This window comes from Gymnoscopelus microlampas (genome assembly GCF_963454915.1).
Source record: "Gymnoscopelus microlampas genome assembly, chromosome: 5".
Classification (NCBI taxonomy): Eukaryota; Metazoa; Chordata; class Actinopteri; order Myctophiformes; family Myctophidae; genus Gymnoscopelus; species Gymnoscopelus microlampas.
The window spans coordinates 51,633,027-51,651,522 of NC_139942.1; the positions used below are offsets into that span (position 1 = coordinate 51,633,027).

At 43.6% G+C, this 18,496-nt stretch overlaps 2 protein-coding genes across 3 annotated transcripts; one reads left to right on the forward strand and one right to left on the reverse strand.

The window, feature by feature from the left end:
* Positions 1–734: 734 nt before the first annotated feature.
* Positions 735–17,869, reverse strand: cactin (the record flags this gene model as incomplete). 2 transcript variants are annotated; one of them, XM_084056438.1, is made up of 13 exons in its annotated part: positions 735–2,239; positions 6,232–6,602; positions 7,770–7,892; positions 8,827–9,019; positions 9,639–9,765; positions 10,479–10,641; positions 11,257–11,402; positions 12,000–12,095; positions 13,589–13,848; positions 14,335–14,427; positions 14,752–14,909; positions 16,027–16,242; positions 17,538–17,869. In XM_084056438.1, 13 exons carry the CDS (start codon positions 17,867–17,869, stop codon positions 1,749–1,751), a joined length of 2,769 nt encoding a protein of 922 aa, XP_083912564.1. In that variant the 3' UTR covers positions 735–1,748. The 2 variants fall into 2 exon arrangements, with proteins under 2 accessions (XP_083912564.1, XP_083912563.1); XM_084056437.1 differs by having other exon boundaries at positions 14,752–14,939.
* On the forward strand, positions 3,656–4,450 carry LOC311045982 (dnaJ homolog subfamily C member 9-like; the record flags this gene model as incomplete). The annotated part of the gene is made up of 1 exon (XM_084058052.1): positions 3,656–4,450. One exon carries the CDS (start codon positions 3,656–3,658, stop codon positions 4,448–4,450), a length of 795 nt encoding a protein of 264 aa, XP_083914178.1.
* Positions 17,870–18,496: the final 627 nt, after the last annotated feature.

Below are 18,496 nucleotides of genomic sequence, written 5' to 3' on the forward strand. Positions count from 1 at the left end.
CTATGTGTGGCTATATAATATAAGCCACACATAGCACAGAAATATAACCAAAATATAACCACTCACAAAATAAACATACGGCTAGGGCCGTAATAGATGTGCTCATTTATTGTCTCTAAATAATCGGCATTGCCCATTCAAGTGTAACTTTTTGCCCTCAAAATAAGAAGTCAGGTGTATGGGACTGACGACTGTCAGAGTCACGAGTCACGGTGGTAAGACACATAATCATGACATTGTTACAGCTGTCAATCTCAAAGACACCTGCCTTCTTATTGAGACAAATTCTTTTTTTGTGAGCTTGTAGATCGACAAAGAGCAAAAAATGGCTCATGTTCCCCCCAGAATATCGAGGCTGGGGTTCAAGAGGTTAGCCACATAAAGGGGGGGGGCGTCAGAGAAAGCTTGCATAGGGAGCAAATAAGGCCAGATCCGGCGTGAGTACTTCTACTCGTCGTCGCTATCAGGCCGAAACCTCTTATCTCCATATTAAAATTTTGAGCTTGTAGATCTGCTACATTTGCCGTTTTTGAATTTGAATCCTGAAAAGTAACAGTTTTGGATATATGAGGTTTCCACCCGACTGAGACGTTAAGGTACTTGAAGTATATTTAAATGCTTTTGTACTTCTACTCAACATTTTGAATGCAGGACTAACTGTATTTCACTCTCTCTCACACGCGCGCGCACACACGCGCACACACACACACACACGCGCACACACACACAGAAGGAAAAGCTCAATCATCTTTAATGTAATTTTCAAAACACAATGTTTTTTGCTTTTAGGAACCACAATACAGACAGTATGTTTAACTAGAAAAGCTTTTGTATCTTTGTAACGTACTAGTAGCACACACATGACTAACACAGTTTTTACATTTCAAAGACCCCATAAACTCTCAGAGTTACAGACCCGTTCAGGGTACATTTGGCTCGAGACCCAAAACACAAAATGTTATGTCTCCCTGGAACCCAAACTACTGAAAATAGCAGATCTACCGCCTTGCGGTGTGAAGCGTTGTGAGCTTGTAGATCTGCTATTTTCACAACTTATTACTTTTTATTCTATTATTGAGTTTTATTTATTGAATTTCTTTTTTCTTTTATTTTCTTTTATTCATGAAATTATTTTGGAAAATGTCAGTTCGTGCGGTGGTTCCCGAACTTTTGAGCTCGAGACCCAAAAGAGAAAGTTTGTCGTCTCTCCGGGAGCCCAAACTAGTGAAAATAGCAGATCTACAAGCGCACAACACCTAGATCAGCTATTTTCACTACTTCTTAAAAAGTTTCTTTTTGGGGGGAATTTCTTTTGATTCTTTTTTATTTATTTATGAAATTCTTTTGAAAAATGAATTTGTATTAAATTTATGAAAGAAATTGATTAAAAGGGGGTTCCCAGGGGGTCTCCAGCAAAATGTGTTAATATGGCATCAAAATCAATGTAACCAATTTAACCCCTATATACATCATCGGCTATTTTCCAAAACGTCTTGAGTAATTTTTAAACACAAATCTTCTATGGGGGTCCCTGGCACAGCAGCCACATACACATGAATTTGAAGGTCCTTCACATGAAGAAAACCCCACTGGCCTACACTGACCCATCTGAAATAAAGCATACAAAATGCCAAAAATACATGGTAAAAAAGAAAAAAAGAACAGGGGGGTGAACATTGGTCCGTTCAGGAAGAACCGGGCGGGTTGGTTTAGGTTCGGGTTCGGGTTCCGTCCGCTCCTCAGTCCTCTCATCTGCGGTAGCGGTACCTCTTGAAGTGGAACCACAGCTGGAAGATGCCGTTGGCGAACTGGCAGCGGAAGCCGTGCCGGTGCGAGTACTCCCACTCGCGGTTGACGATCTTGAAGGCGATGTCCTCGTAGGGCGGGCCGGCGTGGAAGCGCAGCACGCCGAAGTCCTTGTTGTCCGAGCTGGGCTCCAGGAAGTACTGCGGCGTGGAGCGCTTGTTGATCAGGTCCGGGTAGAAGATGTTGAACTTGTAGCCCTGCACGATCTTGGGCGGCGGGTTGTCGAAGTCGTAGTGGGTCTGGTTGTACTTGTTCCACTCGAAGCCCGTGTGCACGCGGTTGAAGAAGCGCGGCTTGCGCGGCCGGTACTTGTCGGCCCACAGGTACATCTTGCCCGTGACGGGCAGCTCCACGCTGAACTGGGCCTCGTCGTTGCCCATGCCCTCCTTGGCGCGCCGCACAAAGGCGTCCTCCGCGCTCTCGCTGGCGTCGCCTGGTGGGAGGGAGAGAGAGATGTAAAACTATGAAATATTAGTTTATCCCATGCTAACCTTTCCTATGCGGATGTATTACTATTTCTGAAAGCAAATGCACAATTCTTATGGATTTGTTAGATATAGAAGTTGCAATGTTTGACTTTTGCTTTGGCAATGTAAACAACATATGTTTTCTCATGCCAAATAAAGCCCCTTTGAATTGAGAGAGCGAGAGCGAGAGAGAGAATTTTCATTTCAAGGACTTTGATATGCATAAGGCGAGGCCTTGTATTTAATATAGGGATAATTATACAGACCCCTATTTAAATACTCTTTAAAATCTGTGATTCTCAACCTTTTGTAACCCTGCAGTTATGTTTTCTTTTTTAATCCGAGAGCCCAAACTACAGTGTAATCCTGAGTGTTAATGTAACTGGTTCTATTAGTAGTACACACTCTGAGTTGCGTTTGTTTTTAGTTTTAGTTTTTTTCTCTCCATTTTGACTTTCATTTTTTCTTTGTTTTGTAAAAGGGTAGGCCTAATAAGCAATGGCGTCAGCCCATACCTTTTTGGTCAGAAATGTGGTTATCTTTTTTGATAAACCAAGTTACAGACCCGTATGGGTCCATTTGGACGCCTGGTGGTCCCCGAACCACACGTTGAGAAAGAGTGTTTTCAGATCTCTGGGACCCCAGAGGATACACTAAGATCTACACGATCACGTCTACACTAGAGGATCCAATCATAGATATAGAAACCTAGATACCTCATTGGCCTCTGCAGTTCATTGGAGCGACTGGTATCTCAATACAAGGCTCTTCCGCAGGGCTGTTTGACTACTGACCAATCACATCGTGTTGACTACTGGCCAATCACAGCGGGTCTAACTGACTAGTTGCTGCGCGGCTGCCTCTTAAGAAAAGACCCGCCCCACCTGCTTCTGATTGGTCTACCGAACGCCCCTCTTCTGTGACGCACACGGAAGTTTCCAGCTTGCCCTGCTGAAGCGGAAGGAAGTGGAAGCATGGACGAGATACGCACGCCTCAGAGCCAAAGGAGGCGTCTACCTTTATATGTCTATGGATCCAATGGCTCTAGTGTGGATTGCACCTTGTGACATCACCAGTCATCTATGATGTCACAGACATTTGGAGTCATACGTCACAGACATGTCATAAAGCCCCACATATCTACCACACATATCACTCTAAATTCAACTCCAGGATAGGTTTTAAGTTAAATCTATAAAAGATAAAAAATAAAGTATAAAACACATATGAAGACAAATTAGTGAAGGTTCTTCTGTGGCAGACTGACAGTGTGTGCATACACGTCTTAGGGGTTCCGTGGCCTGTCAGACAGACAACAGCCAGTCAGCTGAGTTCGCAGAAGCATCCATCCATCCACCCACCAACCCAGAGACTCCTGACAGATGGGTTTGCTGGAGGACTGCCGGGCTCTGTTCGGTACGTCGGGCCTCTACGAGGTGCTAGGCGTGGGCCGCGCGGCGCCGGAGGCCGACCTCAGACGAGGCTACTACAAGAACTCTCTGAGGGTTCACCCCGACCGGGCTCCCGACGACCCGCACGCCACCGCCAAGTTCCAGACCCTGGGCAAAGCGTACGCCGTGCTGACGGACGCACAGCAGAGGGCGCTCTACGACGAACAGGGAACCGTGGAGGATTCCGCCGATTCCTCGACCGACGGCGGCGACAGAGAATGGAGCGAGTACTGGAGAGCGCTGTTCCCTCAGATCACCGTGCGCGACATCGTGGACTTCGAGAAGACGTACGTGGGCTCCGCCGAGGAGAGGGCGGACCTGCTCCGGCTGTACGGCGAGTGTCGGGGAGACATGGACGGGATCGCCGAGGGCGCCCTGTGCGGAAGCCACGAGGACGAGCCCCGGATCAGGGGCGTCCTGCAGGAGGCCATAGACCGGGGAGAGCTGCCCGCTCTGAGGGCGTTCACGCACGAGAGCAGCAAGAAGAAGGCCTGGAGGAAACGGAGGGCCGAGAGGGAGGCGGAGGAGTGTGAGCGGATGAGGAAGGAGATGGGGCTGAGAGAGGAGGTGGTGGAGGAGGACCTGACCGCTTTGATCAGGAACAACGTGGTGTCCAGGGAGGCAGCGTTCGGCTCCCTGATCAGCAGTCTGGAGGAGAAGTACTGTGACAAGAAACCTGCCGCTACCGCCAAGAAGAAACCTTCCAAGAGAGATCATCAGTTTTAATTAAAAAAATACTTTTGGAGGAAAATATTGAAATTTTGTTCTACCTACTTGAACCCCAGCATCCATATTCTGGGGGGGGGGGGGGGGGATTAGCCAAATAATAGCTCACAACGTTGTGAGCTTAAATGGCGACAACGGTGACAGAGAATGGAGCCAGAACTGGAGAGTATAACACGAGGCTTATGTGATTAATCACACTAAATCGATATAGTCAATTATAAAGAACTTGTTGTGAGAACTGTTTCCTGTCAATTCATTTGTTGATATAGAAAAACAGAAACTAATGATGGAAAAAAACTCGAAACACATTGATTATTCAATTAGTCAAACAAGTAATCGATAGATAGAATAATCATAATAATAAGAAAATAATTGATAGATGCAGCCCTAGCTTCCTCCGAGACAAGGAGCAGAGAGAGGAAAGATGTCCTTATAACGGCATGGATTAAGCAAGGGATAATGTATGGAGCCCCCGCTTATTACACGGCTACTTACATAAATAAATAAATGGACCCTAAAGTAACAACAAAACAAAGTATTTCCTTGCTTACGGCAATGAAAGTATTCCATAAGTATTGGGCAGAGAAGTTCGCCTCGGAAGACAAATGACAGTAGTCCAGGTAACCGGAACACTCACCCCAAAACACACTCGCCCCCATTCTATATACCGCCGGATTTGCCCCGGGGCGAGTGTTTTGGTATTCTTGCGTTGGTGCGCCACGATAAACAAGGAAGTGCAGTGTATCAAATGAGAGCAACGTTTAGTTGTAAATTACATTTGTTTGTTTTTTACATGGCTGTCATGTTGGATTACAGCATAAAATCAAGCAGCGCAGGTTGACATGAGCAGGTGCTCTGAGTCTCTGATTAGACAGTGGTCTGTTATAGAGCTCATCGGTCATTATTAAGAACAGATGACAGATGATTGACCAATCAGAATCAAGCATTCAACCAAGCCGTGTAATAAAGATAAATAAAATCACACCACTGAAATATTTAGTTAGGCCAAGTCCTAAGCTGTGATTTGTGAAACATCATGGAAGAAAATACAAAAATACCATCTCTAGAGGTCGAGAAGAGCCATAGTATATGGCAGGGGTCTTCGACGTTTTTCAAGCCAAGGACCCCTTAGCCAAGAGAGAGATGAAGCAGGGACCTCCCCACTACATATTGTATAAAATTGTGTTGCAGATTAAACTTTTTTCATATATTTCATAGATAGCTGGATAGTTAACCTTTTAAACACTCAATATTTAGTCAACTTGACCGTCGGCTGTGTACTTGGTCTGCTCCTTTTCCCCTCTACACAGACTCTCCGAAAATAGCCGATCTACAAGCTGATATAGATCAGCTTGCAGTTGTGGATCGAAAATAGCCGATCAGCGGCGAGGCGTTGTGAGCTTGTAGATCCGATATTTTCGGCTAATGTTCCCCACCACACAAAGATTTTGGCGGACCCCCTGTAGAAACTCTGAGGACCCCCTAGGGCATTGGTTCTCAAAGTGGGGTACGGGGACCCCCAGGGGTAAAAATTAGTTAATATAGCGTCACAATCATTTTAACCAGTTTAACCATATTTTATACTTTGGCTATTTTTGAAAAATCCCTGGCACCAAATATGTTTTAGATGGGGGTCCGCAGCCAAATACATATCATTTTGGGGGTCCTTGATATAAAAAAGTTTTCGAACCACTGCCCTAGGGGTCTCGGACCCCCCTGTTGGAAGACCCCCCCTGGTATACTGTGTGCGTTAGTAGTAGTTGGTTAGTTGGTTGGTTTACCTGTGACCTGCATCTGCCTGCGGGCCAGGAGCAGCCTGCTGCTGTCCTCCTCGGGGGAGGTGGTGTGGGTGTCCAGGGGCAGCTCCGAGGTGGTGAGGAGGGCGGGGCTGTAGCGGCCCGAGTCGTACTCCGCCTGGCTCTGCTGGATCAGGTCCTCCTCCGTCAGCACAGACTCCACCACCTCCTCGCCCTCCTCCTTGTCCTTGTCCTTGTCCTTCTCCTCTCCGTCCTTCTCCTCCTTTTCTCCTCGTCCCGACGTGGACGGTCCTGCCTCCTCGTCGTCGTCGCCGTCGTTCTGTGGATCTTTGGGGTCTTTGGAGGAGGAGGGGCCAGCCTCCTCTGTGGTGGCCGCGCCCTCTGCCGTCTCGTTCCTGTTGCAAAGAGACACGTGTGGCCCGGGTTCAGTGTTGGTTGTCAGATCTTTACGAGAGAATTAAGCAACCTAAGGTCTATGAAAACAAGGCCAAAAGAACTAGGCCAACGTGAGCACTTTAAACCTATTTGCATCGGATGTTTGAAAGTAGGGCGATCTACAGGCTCATAACGTGTCGCGATGCGTTATGAGCTTGTAGATCTGCTATTTAAAAAAATACATTAATTAAGTGACAATTTTAACGATACAAAAATGAAAAGAGCATGGAAACAAACCGTACACAGCAGTACGGGGGAATTCCTCTATAAATCTTGGGGCTCTACATACTAGGGCTGTCAATTCTCTATAATCCCATTCAAATTTCAATTCAAATAAATGCTTTATTATTTTCAATATTTGAATATTTTATAATAATAAAAACACACGTGCACACATACAAATTCTCATACAAAAACAGGCTAAACAAAATGGTGCAATCAACTATATTAGTTAAGGGTTATGGCTTAAATTTATGTTCATTTTCGTTTTTTTATATAAAGAGAGAAATATTAGGCTACAACTTCTTATCGCGCGCAATGTCTGTGCGTTCCTGCTTACTGGTGCCTATTTTTGTTTCAGTGTCCAACAGGACACCGAACAGGACACCGATCTGCAAGCCCACAAAGCGTTGCTGATGCGACGCTTTGTGGGCTTGCAGATCGGCTAAGGCGGAGCCCACAGCTCAACTGCATGTTGAAGGGACGGGTTTGCGGCAGACAAAGAGAAGCACAGCTGAGATCCTCTACATTACAGATGGACAATGTTACATAAAAACCTTCGCTGTTGTTATAATTATTAAAGTTTCTAAAACGTAACTGAGTGACGTTAATAGGGGGAAACTTTAAGGAAGGGAGGAGTCTTGCCTGCCTCTGCGCTGACCAGCGTGACCAGACAGACACACGCCTATACGTTCTTAACATTCTGTGTGCAGTGCATGCACTCAAACGTTATTGTTGATCATGCGTGACATGAAAGCATTTGTTTTCCCATTGGTAGGTCAGGAAATAAATATAGAAATAGCACTACTACATACGTGTTGTCATGTTAAAACTCATGTATACTACATACGTGTTGTCATGTTAAAACTCATGTCTACTACAGGCGTGTTGTCATGTTAAAAACTCACATGATGTCCTCCATGATGTCCTCCTCTTTGATGATGGGGAACAGAGGCTCACTCTCCACTCCTTGTTCCTGCTTCAGCTTGAACAGCTTCTGACGCAGGACGTCCTGGTGTCTCTCCCTCAACCTGAGGGGCACACAGAGTACAGTGTAGGCATTTAGCAGATGCTCTTTATCCAGAGTGACTTACAGTAAGCAAGGTAAACACCAGTGGTGGAAAAGTACAGTATAGAAATACTCTACACTACAAGTACAAGTTCGGAATTCAAAATGTACTTGAGTAAAAGAACAAAAGTATAGACATCAAAAGAAAATTTTAATTACTCCAGTAAAGTAAAAATACCTCAAAATTGTACTTAAAGGTAAGTGTTAAATAGCTCTATATTCTGATAGTACTCAATTCTATAGAGTGTTTGTTCAGTAAAAGGAGTCTCCCATGTCTCTCCAGCTCTTTATTACACAGAAAATGCATTTTCAGTACTCTCTCCTGATTGGCTTAAATGTTGTCACCTAACTGAAAATGTACTATATTCTGTTTACTAAAGAGCTGGAGAGACCCCTGTGACCAAACAAACTATCAGAATATAGTACTTTAACCTTTTTAAAAAAACAAAAAGATTACCCAAAAATATCACTTACCCTACCTTTAAGTACAGTACTTGAGTAAATGTACTTTACACCACTGCGAGCACACACACACACACACACACACACACACACACACACACACATGGCCAGACTATATCACTGCGTGGATAAGAGTCTGGTGCTTCTATGAGGACGTTGTTTTTCCAAGAGGCAGGATCAAAAGAATGGTTCTGGACGCAATTGGTTGACCTACAACCAACTACCAATCACAGTCTCCCATATTTGAATACTGGGCCCTGATTGGTCACCCCAGACTTCGGGAGCAGGAAATGGATTCACAACGGAGCGGGGCCAGACCCAAATCAATTTGCTCTGGCAGATTCGTCTGGTCCCAGGGCTAGCAACCACACACACACACACACACACACACACACACACACACACACTCCAAAAAAGGCAGCAGTGTGACGCACCGTGCTCTGGCTATGTACACCCTGACTTGCTGCAGCAGACTCTCCCAGTAGCCGATGTCCAGGTTGGATCCTCCGGCGCGGATCTTGGTCTCGATGTTGAGGTGCAGGGCCTGCAGCTGGCTGTACGTCTTCCCCTTGAACACCACCATCACGTCCGTGCCCACCGACGCGTTGATGCCCTCGCGCCGGTCCACTGCCGCCGTTCACAAGAGTTATACCGTTCAGAGAAGGAGAAAAGAAAAGAAAACAATGGAAGCAAATTGGGAAATTAGTTATATATACGGGTAGGTAGGACTGTCACGATTACAACATTTACCCCATTAAGACCTGGAACGCATCTGTGTCACTTTTTTCATTAGAGCTGAAAAGCATTATTTTACACTTTGGCTATTCAAAAATAGCAGATATACAAGCTCATAGCGCGGCACCGAGTGCCGCGCTATGAGCTTGTAGATCTGCTATTTTTGAAAAATCGTGAAAATGTGAGCAAAAACTTTGAATATATATATTCTTTTAAAGCGAACATTAACTCAAATCTTTGCTTCTGGGGGGTCCCTGGAACAAAATATTTTGAGATGGGGGTCGGCGGCCAAATTCATATCATTTTGGGGGTCCTTGACATGAAAACGTTTGAAAACCACTGATATAGAAACATACGTTTTTCAGAAAACCGTCTAGGATTTAGAAGACATTTCGCAGAATCGGAACCTCAGGCCTCAATGGGTTAAACCTGGTAATTTCTTATGTATTCTTTCTAGTATTTTATATTACCTAGTTTATGTATGTGCTAATAAACTAAACATGTCTCTTACACTGCACAGCTCCCGTTCCCTTCCCGGAGGCCTCCAGCTTCCTGAGTTTGCTGATCTCGTCCTCAGTGATGGTGGTCATGTCTCTCCAGAAGTCCACGTTCTTCCCCTGTTCCAGCTCCATGTACACCTGGCACCACACAACAGCCAGACCAACAGTCAGTACAGTCCACACTTTAACCCTAACCCTGCTCCATGTACACCTGGCACCACACAGCCGCAACCTCAACAGTCAGCACACAGTCCACACTTTAACCCCAACCCTGCTCCAGCTCCATGTACACCTGGCTAGAGTTCTCAACGGCCTGAAAATTAAGGCCCGGCCCTAGCTGGGCCGGGCCGAAGCTGGGCCGGGCCGAAGCTCGGCCCGGCCCGAACAATTACCATACGTTTAGGCCCAAAAGTCACACATCCAACAAGCTTTGAACTTAGCAGATTGGACTTTCCGTTCCAGAGATAATGGCCAAAACATCTTGAAAACGGCAACTTTCACCAATTTTCGATCGAGTTGTGGCCATTGTTGCCCGTTTTTCTTTAATAACACAGGCTAGGAAGGTCGGACGGTCGGACGGTGACAAACTAGATACCTGAGTAAAGTTCACTTTGAGCTGCATCCAACAAATCCACTGCCATTTCCGTCTGCCTTACCGTTAGGCCGCTAGCAGGCCTAGCAGGGCAGTTGAAATCCCTTTTTTGTGTCAGTTCTGCAGTAAAGAAATGCCTGTTGTCTGTTTACTGGAGAAACCCCTCCCCTACCATATATCCAATAGTATTGTGCAAGATGTGCAAGCATCACGACACGTTGCATCACACACACACACACACACACACACACACTCTAACCTTAATGTCCTCCAGCAGGTCGTCCATGTCGGTGACAGTGAGTCCATTGAGGAACGTATAGGGTTCATGCATCTCCACAGCCAGGTCGTCATCTTCAGCACTGATGTACTTGGCCAGAAGGTCAATGGGTTTGGCTCGGCCGTCACGGATACGGATCTTTGACCTGAAAACACACACGCATCACACACAAACAACTTTAGTGATTCTCAACATTTTTCCATTTCCAAGGAGCCTTGGCCGAGGGAGACTTGATTGTTGAACTTGACAGCAGATTTTGATTTAGTTCTAGTCATAGTCTTTTGAATAAAATTCCATTTAGTTTTATTCATATTTTAGTCATCTGAAAGGTTTTCGTTTTTGTCTAGTTTAGTCGACTAAATATCATAAGATTATAGTCGACTAAATCTACAGTTGATTTAGTCAAGGCCGGTGCCTTGATGACGTTGTAATGGCAGATTTTACACTTGGTTGCATGCTGAAAATAGCCGATCTACAAGCTCACAGCGCGTCGTGCTGCGACCCGTTGTGAGCTTGTAGATCTGCTATTTTCAGAGCGCAACACCCAACCGCAAACAAATATAAAATGACTCTTCTCCACTAGTCCCTCCCTAACATTTTAGTCTAGTTTTTATTTGTTGACGAAATTGTCAATATATTTAGTCTTAGTTTTTGTCACCATAGCTTAGTTTTTATTTAGTTTTCGTCAGTGTAAAAAGGTAGTCGACGAACATAGTCATAGTTTTAGTCGACGAAATCAACACTAGACTGTGTAACCGACCTGAGCTTGGCCTGGTGCAGATGGAAGTTGTCTTCCTGCTCCGCCCACGTCTTGAAATGCTCCGCCTCCTTCTCTCTCTGCAGCATCTCCAGCTCCGTCTCTCTCATGGCCTTCTCCCTCTCCCTCTCCAGACGCAGCTGCTTCACCTGCATTTTGATTGATTGATTGAATACTTTATTATTGTTATTATTATAACAGTACAGGTAGTACAGTCAGTCGGGTTATGCTGAAAGGATGTTTTCCATTGTGGTCCATTGCATTCAATTCATCAGTAATACATAATTTATAAAACATACAATACGATTCATAATGGTAGAAAACTCAGTAGCATCAAAAGGTATATTTACAGAGAAAGGAGGGGTTGTTGGGGGGCCAGGCTATTAATGCTGAACAGTATACAAGGCCTCAAAATATAAATTATTTTCTTACTGATTATTCTAACAATCATTTTTTTATTCATCAAATTATCGAGAAGCATGCATTTTTCATTATTTGTTTTATTTTAAACAGCACTTCAACGTGAAGAGAATTTTTATAATCGACCAAATCAATTAGTCTGATTAATAAGGCCTGTTATAGTTCATCGTACAAGAATGTTGCCCAATAATAGCAAAACAAATTGCTGATCTACAAACTCACAATTCCTCGTGCTGTGAGCTTGTACATCGGAGGTATGAATCAAGTCTTGCAGCATCACACGTGGCCATATAGGACAAAAGATATGTTTAAAATCCATACAGTACCTTCTGCAGTTCTCTGCGGTTCTCTTCTTGGATGAATTTGTTCCTCTCCTTCAGGCCTTTCTCTGATAGATGGCCAATTCCCTTCTTATCCAATGCCTACAAACACACACACAAAACAAATAGTAACGTATTGTGAACGAGTCTTTCCAAAAACCAAGTCAAGACAACAACAGGTCCAGGCTCCTGGGATTGAAGGTTCATGTTCAGTTCAGTGAACAAAAGCAGCTCAGTGCCCATCTATGAGAAACAGCGGTGTGTCGCTGCATTTTTTAAGATGCCTTTTCGGATGTTACAGCTCATACACCAGTAGGGCATTCACGAATAGTGATTTTTAGTATTCGAATTATTCGACCTATAAGTATTCGAATATTCGATTAATCGATTTGATTATAAAAAATAAAATAATAAAAAAATAAAAAATAAAAAAAATAAAAAGTTTTTTTTTTTTTTTTTTTTTTCAATGACATTGATGACTGGACTCAAGGAATGCGAGTTGACGTCACACCAGAGCTCACAGCTGCGTGTCTGCTGCAGAAAAGCCACTAAAAAAAAAAAATCTACAAAAAAAAAAAAAAAAAAACTTTTTTTTTTTTTTTTTTTTTTTAATCGAATAATCGAATAGTGGTTTGATAGTCGAATAGTCGGTTTGATAGTCGAATATTCGAATATTCGATTATTCTGTTAATGCCCTATACACCAGATGATGAGGACAGTAGTCCATTTTAGAAGGGGGTTGTACAGCACATTCGACCACAGTCTGGAAGAGCCTGAGGCATTCCTTACCAAGGTGCTAAAGTACCAACATCTTGAGGATGCAATTATACAGCTTGGTTACAAATGTGAATGTGCTTGTGTTTATATTTGGAAGCCTCTGTAATGCCGGACATGACATCTTTTTTTTTTTAATCATCCGGTCCACTGCAATGTAATCAGATTTATAAAAAATACATTTATCTCGGATTTCTTTTCCCAGATTGTGTTTTTTTGTGAAAACAAGCTATATTCAACTGCCGATAACTAAAGAACTGAAGATCGCAGTTACAATTTGTATTATCCGGTAGATCAGGGGTCTTCAACAGGGGGTCCTCAGAGTTACTACAGGGGGTCTGCCAAATCTTACCCTAGCATCCCTTTTCTGAGGAGAACTTTAGCCAAAAATAGCAGATCTACAAGCTCACAACGCCTCTCCATTTTTGGCAAAGAGGTATAGGTGTAGAGGGAGAAAAGAGCAGACCAAATAAACAAAAAAAGTATAATCTGAAACACAATTTTATACAATATAGAGGGGGTCCCTGCGTCATCTCTCTCTCTCAGCTAGGGTGTCCTTGGCCTGAAAACGTTGAAGACCCCTGCGGTAGATAGAAGAGACCCCCGTCCTCCCCCCAAACAGCTTATGTTTACATCCGTGTCCACAACGTGGGTGTCTGTGGGTCGTCAAAATAATGTAAATACCTGGCAGTTGATGTGCTAAATGTGAACACAAATAAAGCTGTTAAGTGTGTGTGTGTGTGTGTGTGTGTGTGTGTGTGTGTGTGTGTGTGTGTGTGTGTGTGTGTGTGTGTGTGTGTGTGTGTGTGTGCATATTTCACCTTCTGCCACTTGAAGGTCCCCAGCAGGTTGTTGTCGCCGAAGGGGTTGTCAGCGTTGGTGTAGCCCATGTACTCCTCGCTCCAGCCCATCTTCTCCCTCTTCTTCCTCTCCTTGGCCTCCTTCTTGGCCAGCCTCCTGGCCCTCTTCTCCTCGGGCGTCTCCAGAGCCTTCAGCATGTCTCTCTGCTTCTTCTGGTCCTCCTTGCTCTTCAGGCCCAGGCCTCTGCCGCCTCCTCCTCCTCCACTGCTGGCCTTGCCCTCTGAAGCAAAAGTTATTATGGTTCAATAAAAACTAATGGAATAACAAAAACTAGAATTGAAAAAAATGAAATAAATAAAGCAAAACTGAAAAAAAACGATAACTGGAACTGTATTGTGTTTACAAAACAAACTAAAAATAGACTCAAATCATAGAGGAAATGTCCTTAGTTTTAGTCTTTGTCAAAAACCACAAAAATAGCAGATCTACAAGCTCACAACGCGTCGCGAAGTGACACATTGTGAGTTTGTAGATCTGCTATTTTTGCAATTGTTCTGACCTTGTCGAATCCTGCCCCCGACTAATCCATATTATAATACAATAAAAAAATGTACTAACACTAAAACAAATTTAAAAAATGTATTAGCAAATCCATTAAAAAAACGGACAAAAACTAAAAACGTTTAAAACTAACTGAAATTGAAAACATGAAGTTAAAAACGAAATAACAATAAAAAACTATTGAACATTTCAAAACTATAATAACCTTGGTCTGAACCGGAGCTGTCAGAGGAGTCAGTTGAGGCGGAGCGCCCCCTCTGGCGGTCCCTGGTACCGCTCCTCTCGCTCCTGCCGCCTCCTAATTGATTGTGGGACAAATAATTGCGATAAACGATTTAATTGTGTTTTGGAGCATAGAAATTTATAAAATAAAATACATGAACACAATACAATCAAAATTCATTTTCTGTTGGCCTTTTAAACAAAACTTGCACAGGGCAGATATAACAAATAACAGATATACAAAGAAATCAAAATAAATAATGTACTATGGACAAAACCATATAGAATTTAATAATTTTATACTGACATTTTTTAAATATTGCAGAAATAGTAGTCTAGACATAAGTCTTAAATAAATTGCGATCGGGCGATTCTGTAATAATAATCATGACAGGCCTACCTCCTCCTGCTCCTCCTCCTCCTCGCTCCCGGTCTTCGCTCCTGTTCTGCCTCCTGTCTCGGCTCCCGACGTCCCGCTCGGCCCTCCGCTCTCCTCTGTCTCTGCTGCTGCTCCTCACCCGGCTCTCCCTGTCCCTCTCTCTCTCCCTCCTGTTAGGGCTGTCTCTCTCTTTCTCCCTCCTGTTAGGGCTGGCACCACCACGACAACATTTCACCCATTAAGACCTGAAGCCGATTCTACGTGTCTCCTAAATCTCAACAGTATTCTAAAAAACGTATGTTTCTATATCAGTGGTGCTCAAACTTTTTCATGTCAAGGACCCCGAATATTATTTGTATTTGGCCGCAGACCCCCATCAAAATATTTTGTTCCTGGGACCCCCCAGAAGCAAAGATTTGAGTAAAAAATGTTCGCTTTAAAAATATATATATTCAAAGATTTGCACACATTTTCACGATTTTTCAAAAATAGCAGTTCTACAAGCTCGTAGCGCGGCACTCGGTGCCGCGCTATGAGCTTGTATATCTGCTATTTTTGAATAGCCAAAGTGTAAAATAATGCCTTTTAGCTCAAATAAAAAAATGACAGATGCGTTCCAGGTCTTAATGGGTTAAGTTGACCATTTAATTGTCACACAAATAATTGCGATTAACAATTTAATTGTGTTTTTGGCATTGAACATATGAATATAAGAAAATGTATTTCTGTTTGGTTTTTAGGCTTCCTGATCAAAATGTGCACAGGGCAGAGTAACTTAAATATCCAAAGACATTAGTGACACATTTTTCTTATGAATAAAATGTCATTTTGTCCAATCTGTATGGTACTTATAGTACTGTATGGTACTTATACAATTGGGATGGTTGTATTTTGTCTCCCTGCTTTTCTATTGAGACATTTAGATCATGTCAGGATCTGACAATAATTTTGACCTGATGGTCAAGATTACATTTATCCCCTGAGCAAGCATAATACATAATAATAAAATAATCAGCACTTGTGCAGGAAACCGGGTTCAAATCCGGGGTAGACGAGTGAAGTTACATAGTGCTGCTTTCAATTGTTATGTTAAAAAAAAAATATATATATATATATATATATCGCAGAAATAGCTGATCTACAAATCAGCAAGCTTGTAGATCTGCTATTTCAGCTTTTTTTAATATTTGAAAATGTATGAACACTTTTCAACATGGAAACGATTATGACAAAATAACTGCGTTTATCTCAAATAATTGCGATTGGGAGATGATGTAATGACTGTGACGGGCCTACCTGTCCCTCTCTCTCTCCCTCCTGTGTGTGTCTCTGTCAGGAGGAGGAGGAGGACTCCTCTTCGCTGCTCCTCCTCCTCCTCTCCTCTCTGGCTCTCTGCTGCCTCCATCCGAGTCAGAGGAGGAGTTGGACGGTCTCCTCCTTCTGTCTGCTTTAGCGTCTCTCCCGCGGTGCTTCTCGCCCCGGTCCCTCGATTTGGGACCATCTGAATCAGAACTGACACACAAAAAAAAAGTACTTCATTTTTTCAAAATTGACTTGAGTAAAAGTACAACTGTACCATCTTTGACACTAAAATATCAGACTGTATATTGTATTGAAAGCTGAAGAGAAGTCTACGAACACTAGCACCCTTGCATGATTCTCATTAGACTCATCTAGGTGTTTTGTAATGAAGTTTGACCAGTGTGACAACCGCTTCCTCCGTACCGCAACCCTTCTTATATGCAAACTGACAGGGATCGAATTTTGTCTTTAGATAATACTAACAAGATGTTGTAACAGTATTCTTTCAAGTGATTTGATGATAACTGAAGTGAGAGCTATGGGTCTATAATCCTTATGTTCTTTTGGACATTGGATTTTGGGTAATGTTTTTTTTATGTGTGAGGTTTTCCAAAACAGAGGAATTGTGTGTGTGTGACGTGTCTACAGAGGTTTGGAATATTGGTTGCCACACTGGAGCCAACTCAGATGCAACGTTTTTGAGGAGAAAAGCTTTCCTTGTGTTAGTACACCGAAACACTTTGCTACTAACATCCTCTTCAGTGATGATGAATCTGTCTGAGGGGGCAGGTGTTACAGCCTGAAGTATTTCAGTGCACCTACAAGAATCACCTAATGATTCGAATCTGGCAACGAAAATATTTGGGTAATTAGCAAAGCCAAGTTTTGGTTCTCGGGTCCATAGAGACGGAGTTCTAGAGAACATTATTTACAGCAGCTCTGGTCCATAGAGTTAGAAGGAGTTTAGCAGTGATTCTCAAACTTTTTCATTTCAAGTACCCCCAAATTGACACTCATTAGCCCGCGGACCCCCATTTCAAAAGATATGCCAGGGACCCCCATAAGAGAAGATTTTTTTTGTATGGCTCTAGCAGTGATTCTCAACCATTTTAATTTCAAGGACCCCCAGTTTGACATGCATTAGGGCTACGGACCCCCATTTAATGGCATTTCTATCACTTGGACCGCAATTTATATTGTAAAATCAATGTCAATGTAACTCTGAGAGTGTACAAATGGAACCAAATGGACCCTAACGGGTCCATTTGGTTCCATTTGTACACTCTCAGAGTTACAGACCCATAAGGGTCCATTTGGTGCCTAATCTATCATTTAGCTGGGGACCCCCTGGAACCCCCTCAAGGACCCCTGGAGGTCCCCGGACCCCACTTTGAGAACCACTGTTCTAGAGAACATTACAGAAGCTCTGGTCCATAGTTAGAAGGAGTTCTAATAATGCTATGGACCAGAGCCTAAGAGAACATTTAAATCACATCTCCTATAACCTGGATGGAGCTCTGGATGCTCTGCCTCCTCGCCTCCTCCCGTCCTCCTCTGAGTCGCTCCTGGACGCAGCGGGCCGCCGGGCCTCTCTGCTCCTCTCAGGCCGCCGTGGGAGCGCGGATCCCGGGCTGCTGCTGCCGGAGCCTCCGCTGCCGGACCTGGACCTTCTACCACCGCGTCTCGCCCCCCCGACGGCTCCTCCAGGCGGCCGACGGCTCTTTTCGGCGGAGCGGCTGCTGCGACCCCCCTTCCTGTCCTCGGGGGATCTGGATCTACTGTCTCTGGTACTGGATCTGGACCTCGATCTGGACCGACGACGTCTCTTCGACGCCATGTTAGACTGGACTGGAGACACACTTCCAGTGTTGCCAGATAGTGCGAGAGAAATGAGCAACCAGGTCTATGAAAACAAGCCCAAAGAATGAAGCACTTTAAACCTACTACATCATGTATTGGATATTTGAAAATAGCAGATCTACAAGCTCATAATTTTAAAAAAAATATTGGGGGAAAATGTTAAACATTTGATGTATTGTTTAAACATTTAAGCACAAATCTGGTACAGGTTCCATGGCACAAAATGGGGATGGGGTAGCCCTAGAATGTCTGTGATCTTACATACATTTCAAGTATTCCAAATACTTGAAATGTATGTAAGATCACAGACATTCTAGGGCTAGGGGATGGGGATAATAGAGTTAGATGGGGATACGTGGACAATTACATATTCATTTGGGGGTCCTTGACATGACCATTTTTGAGAACCACTGGTTTAAACAACATTAGGAGAGAAGCCCAAATAAAAAAAAACTACACTACCAATATTTACAAGCAACTTTACAGAAAAACAACCCAGAATCGCTTATAATAAGCAGACATGGCAACGCGGCTGCTGACTTCAATGGGGTCCTAGGTTCTGCTCCGTCGCGTAAATAGGAGAACAATAATGTGTCGTATTATG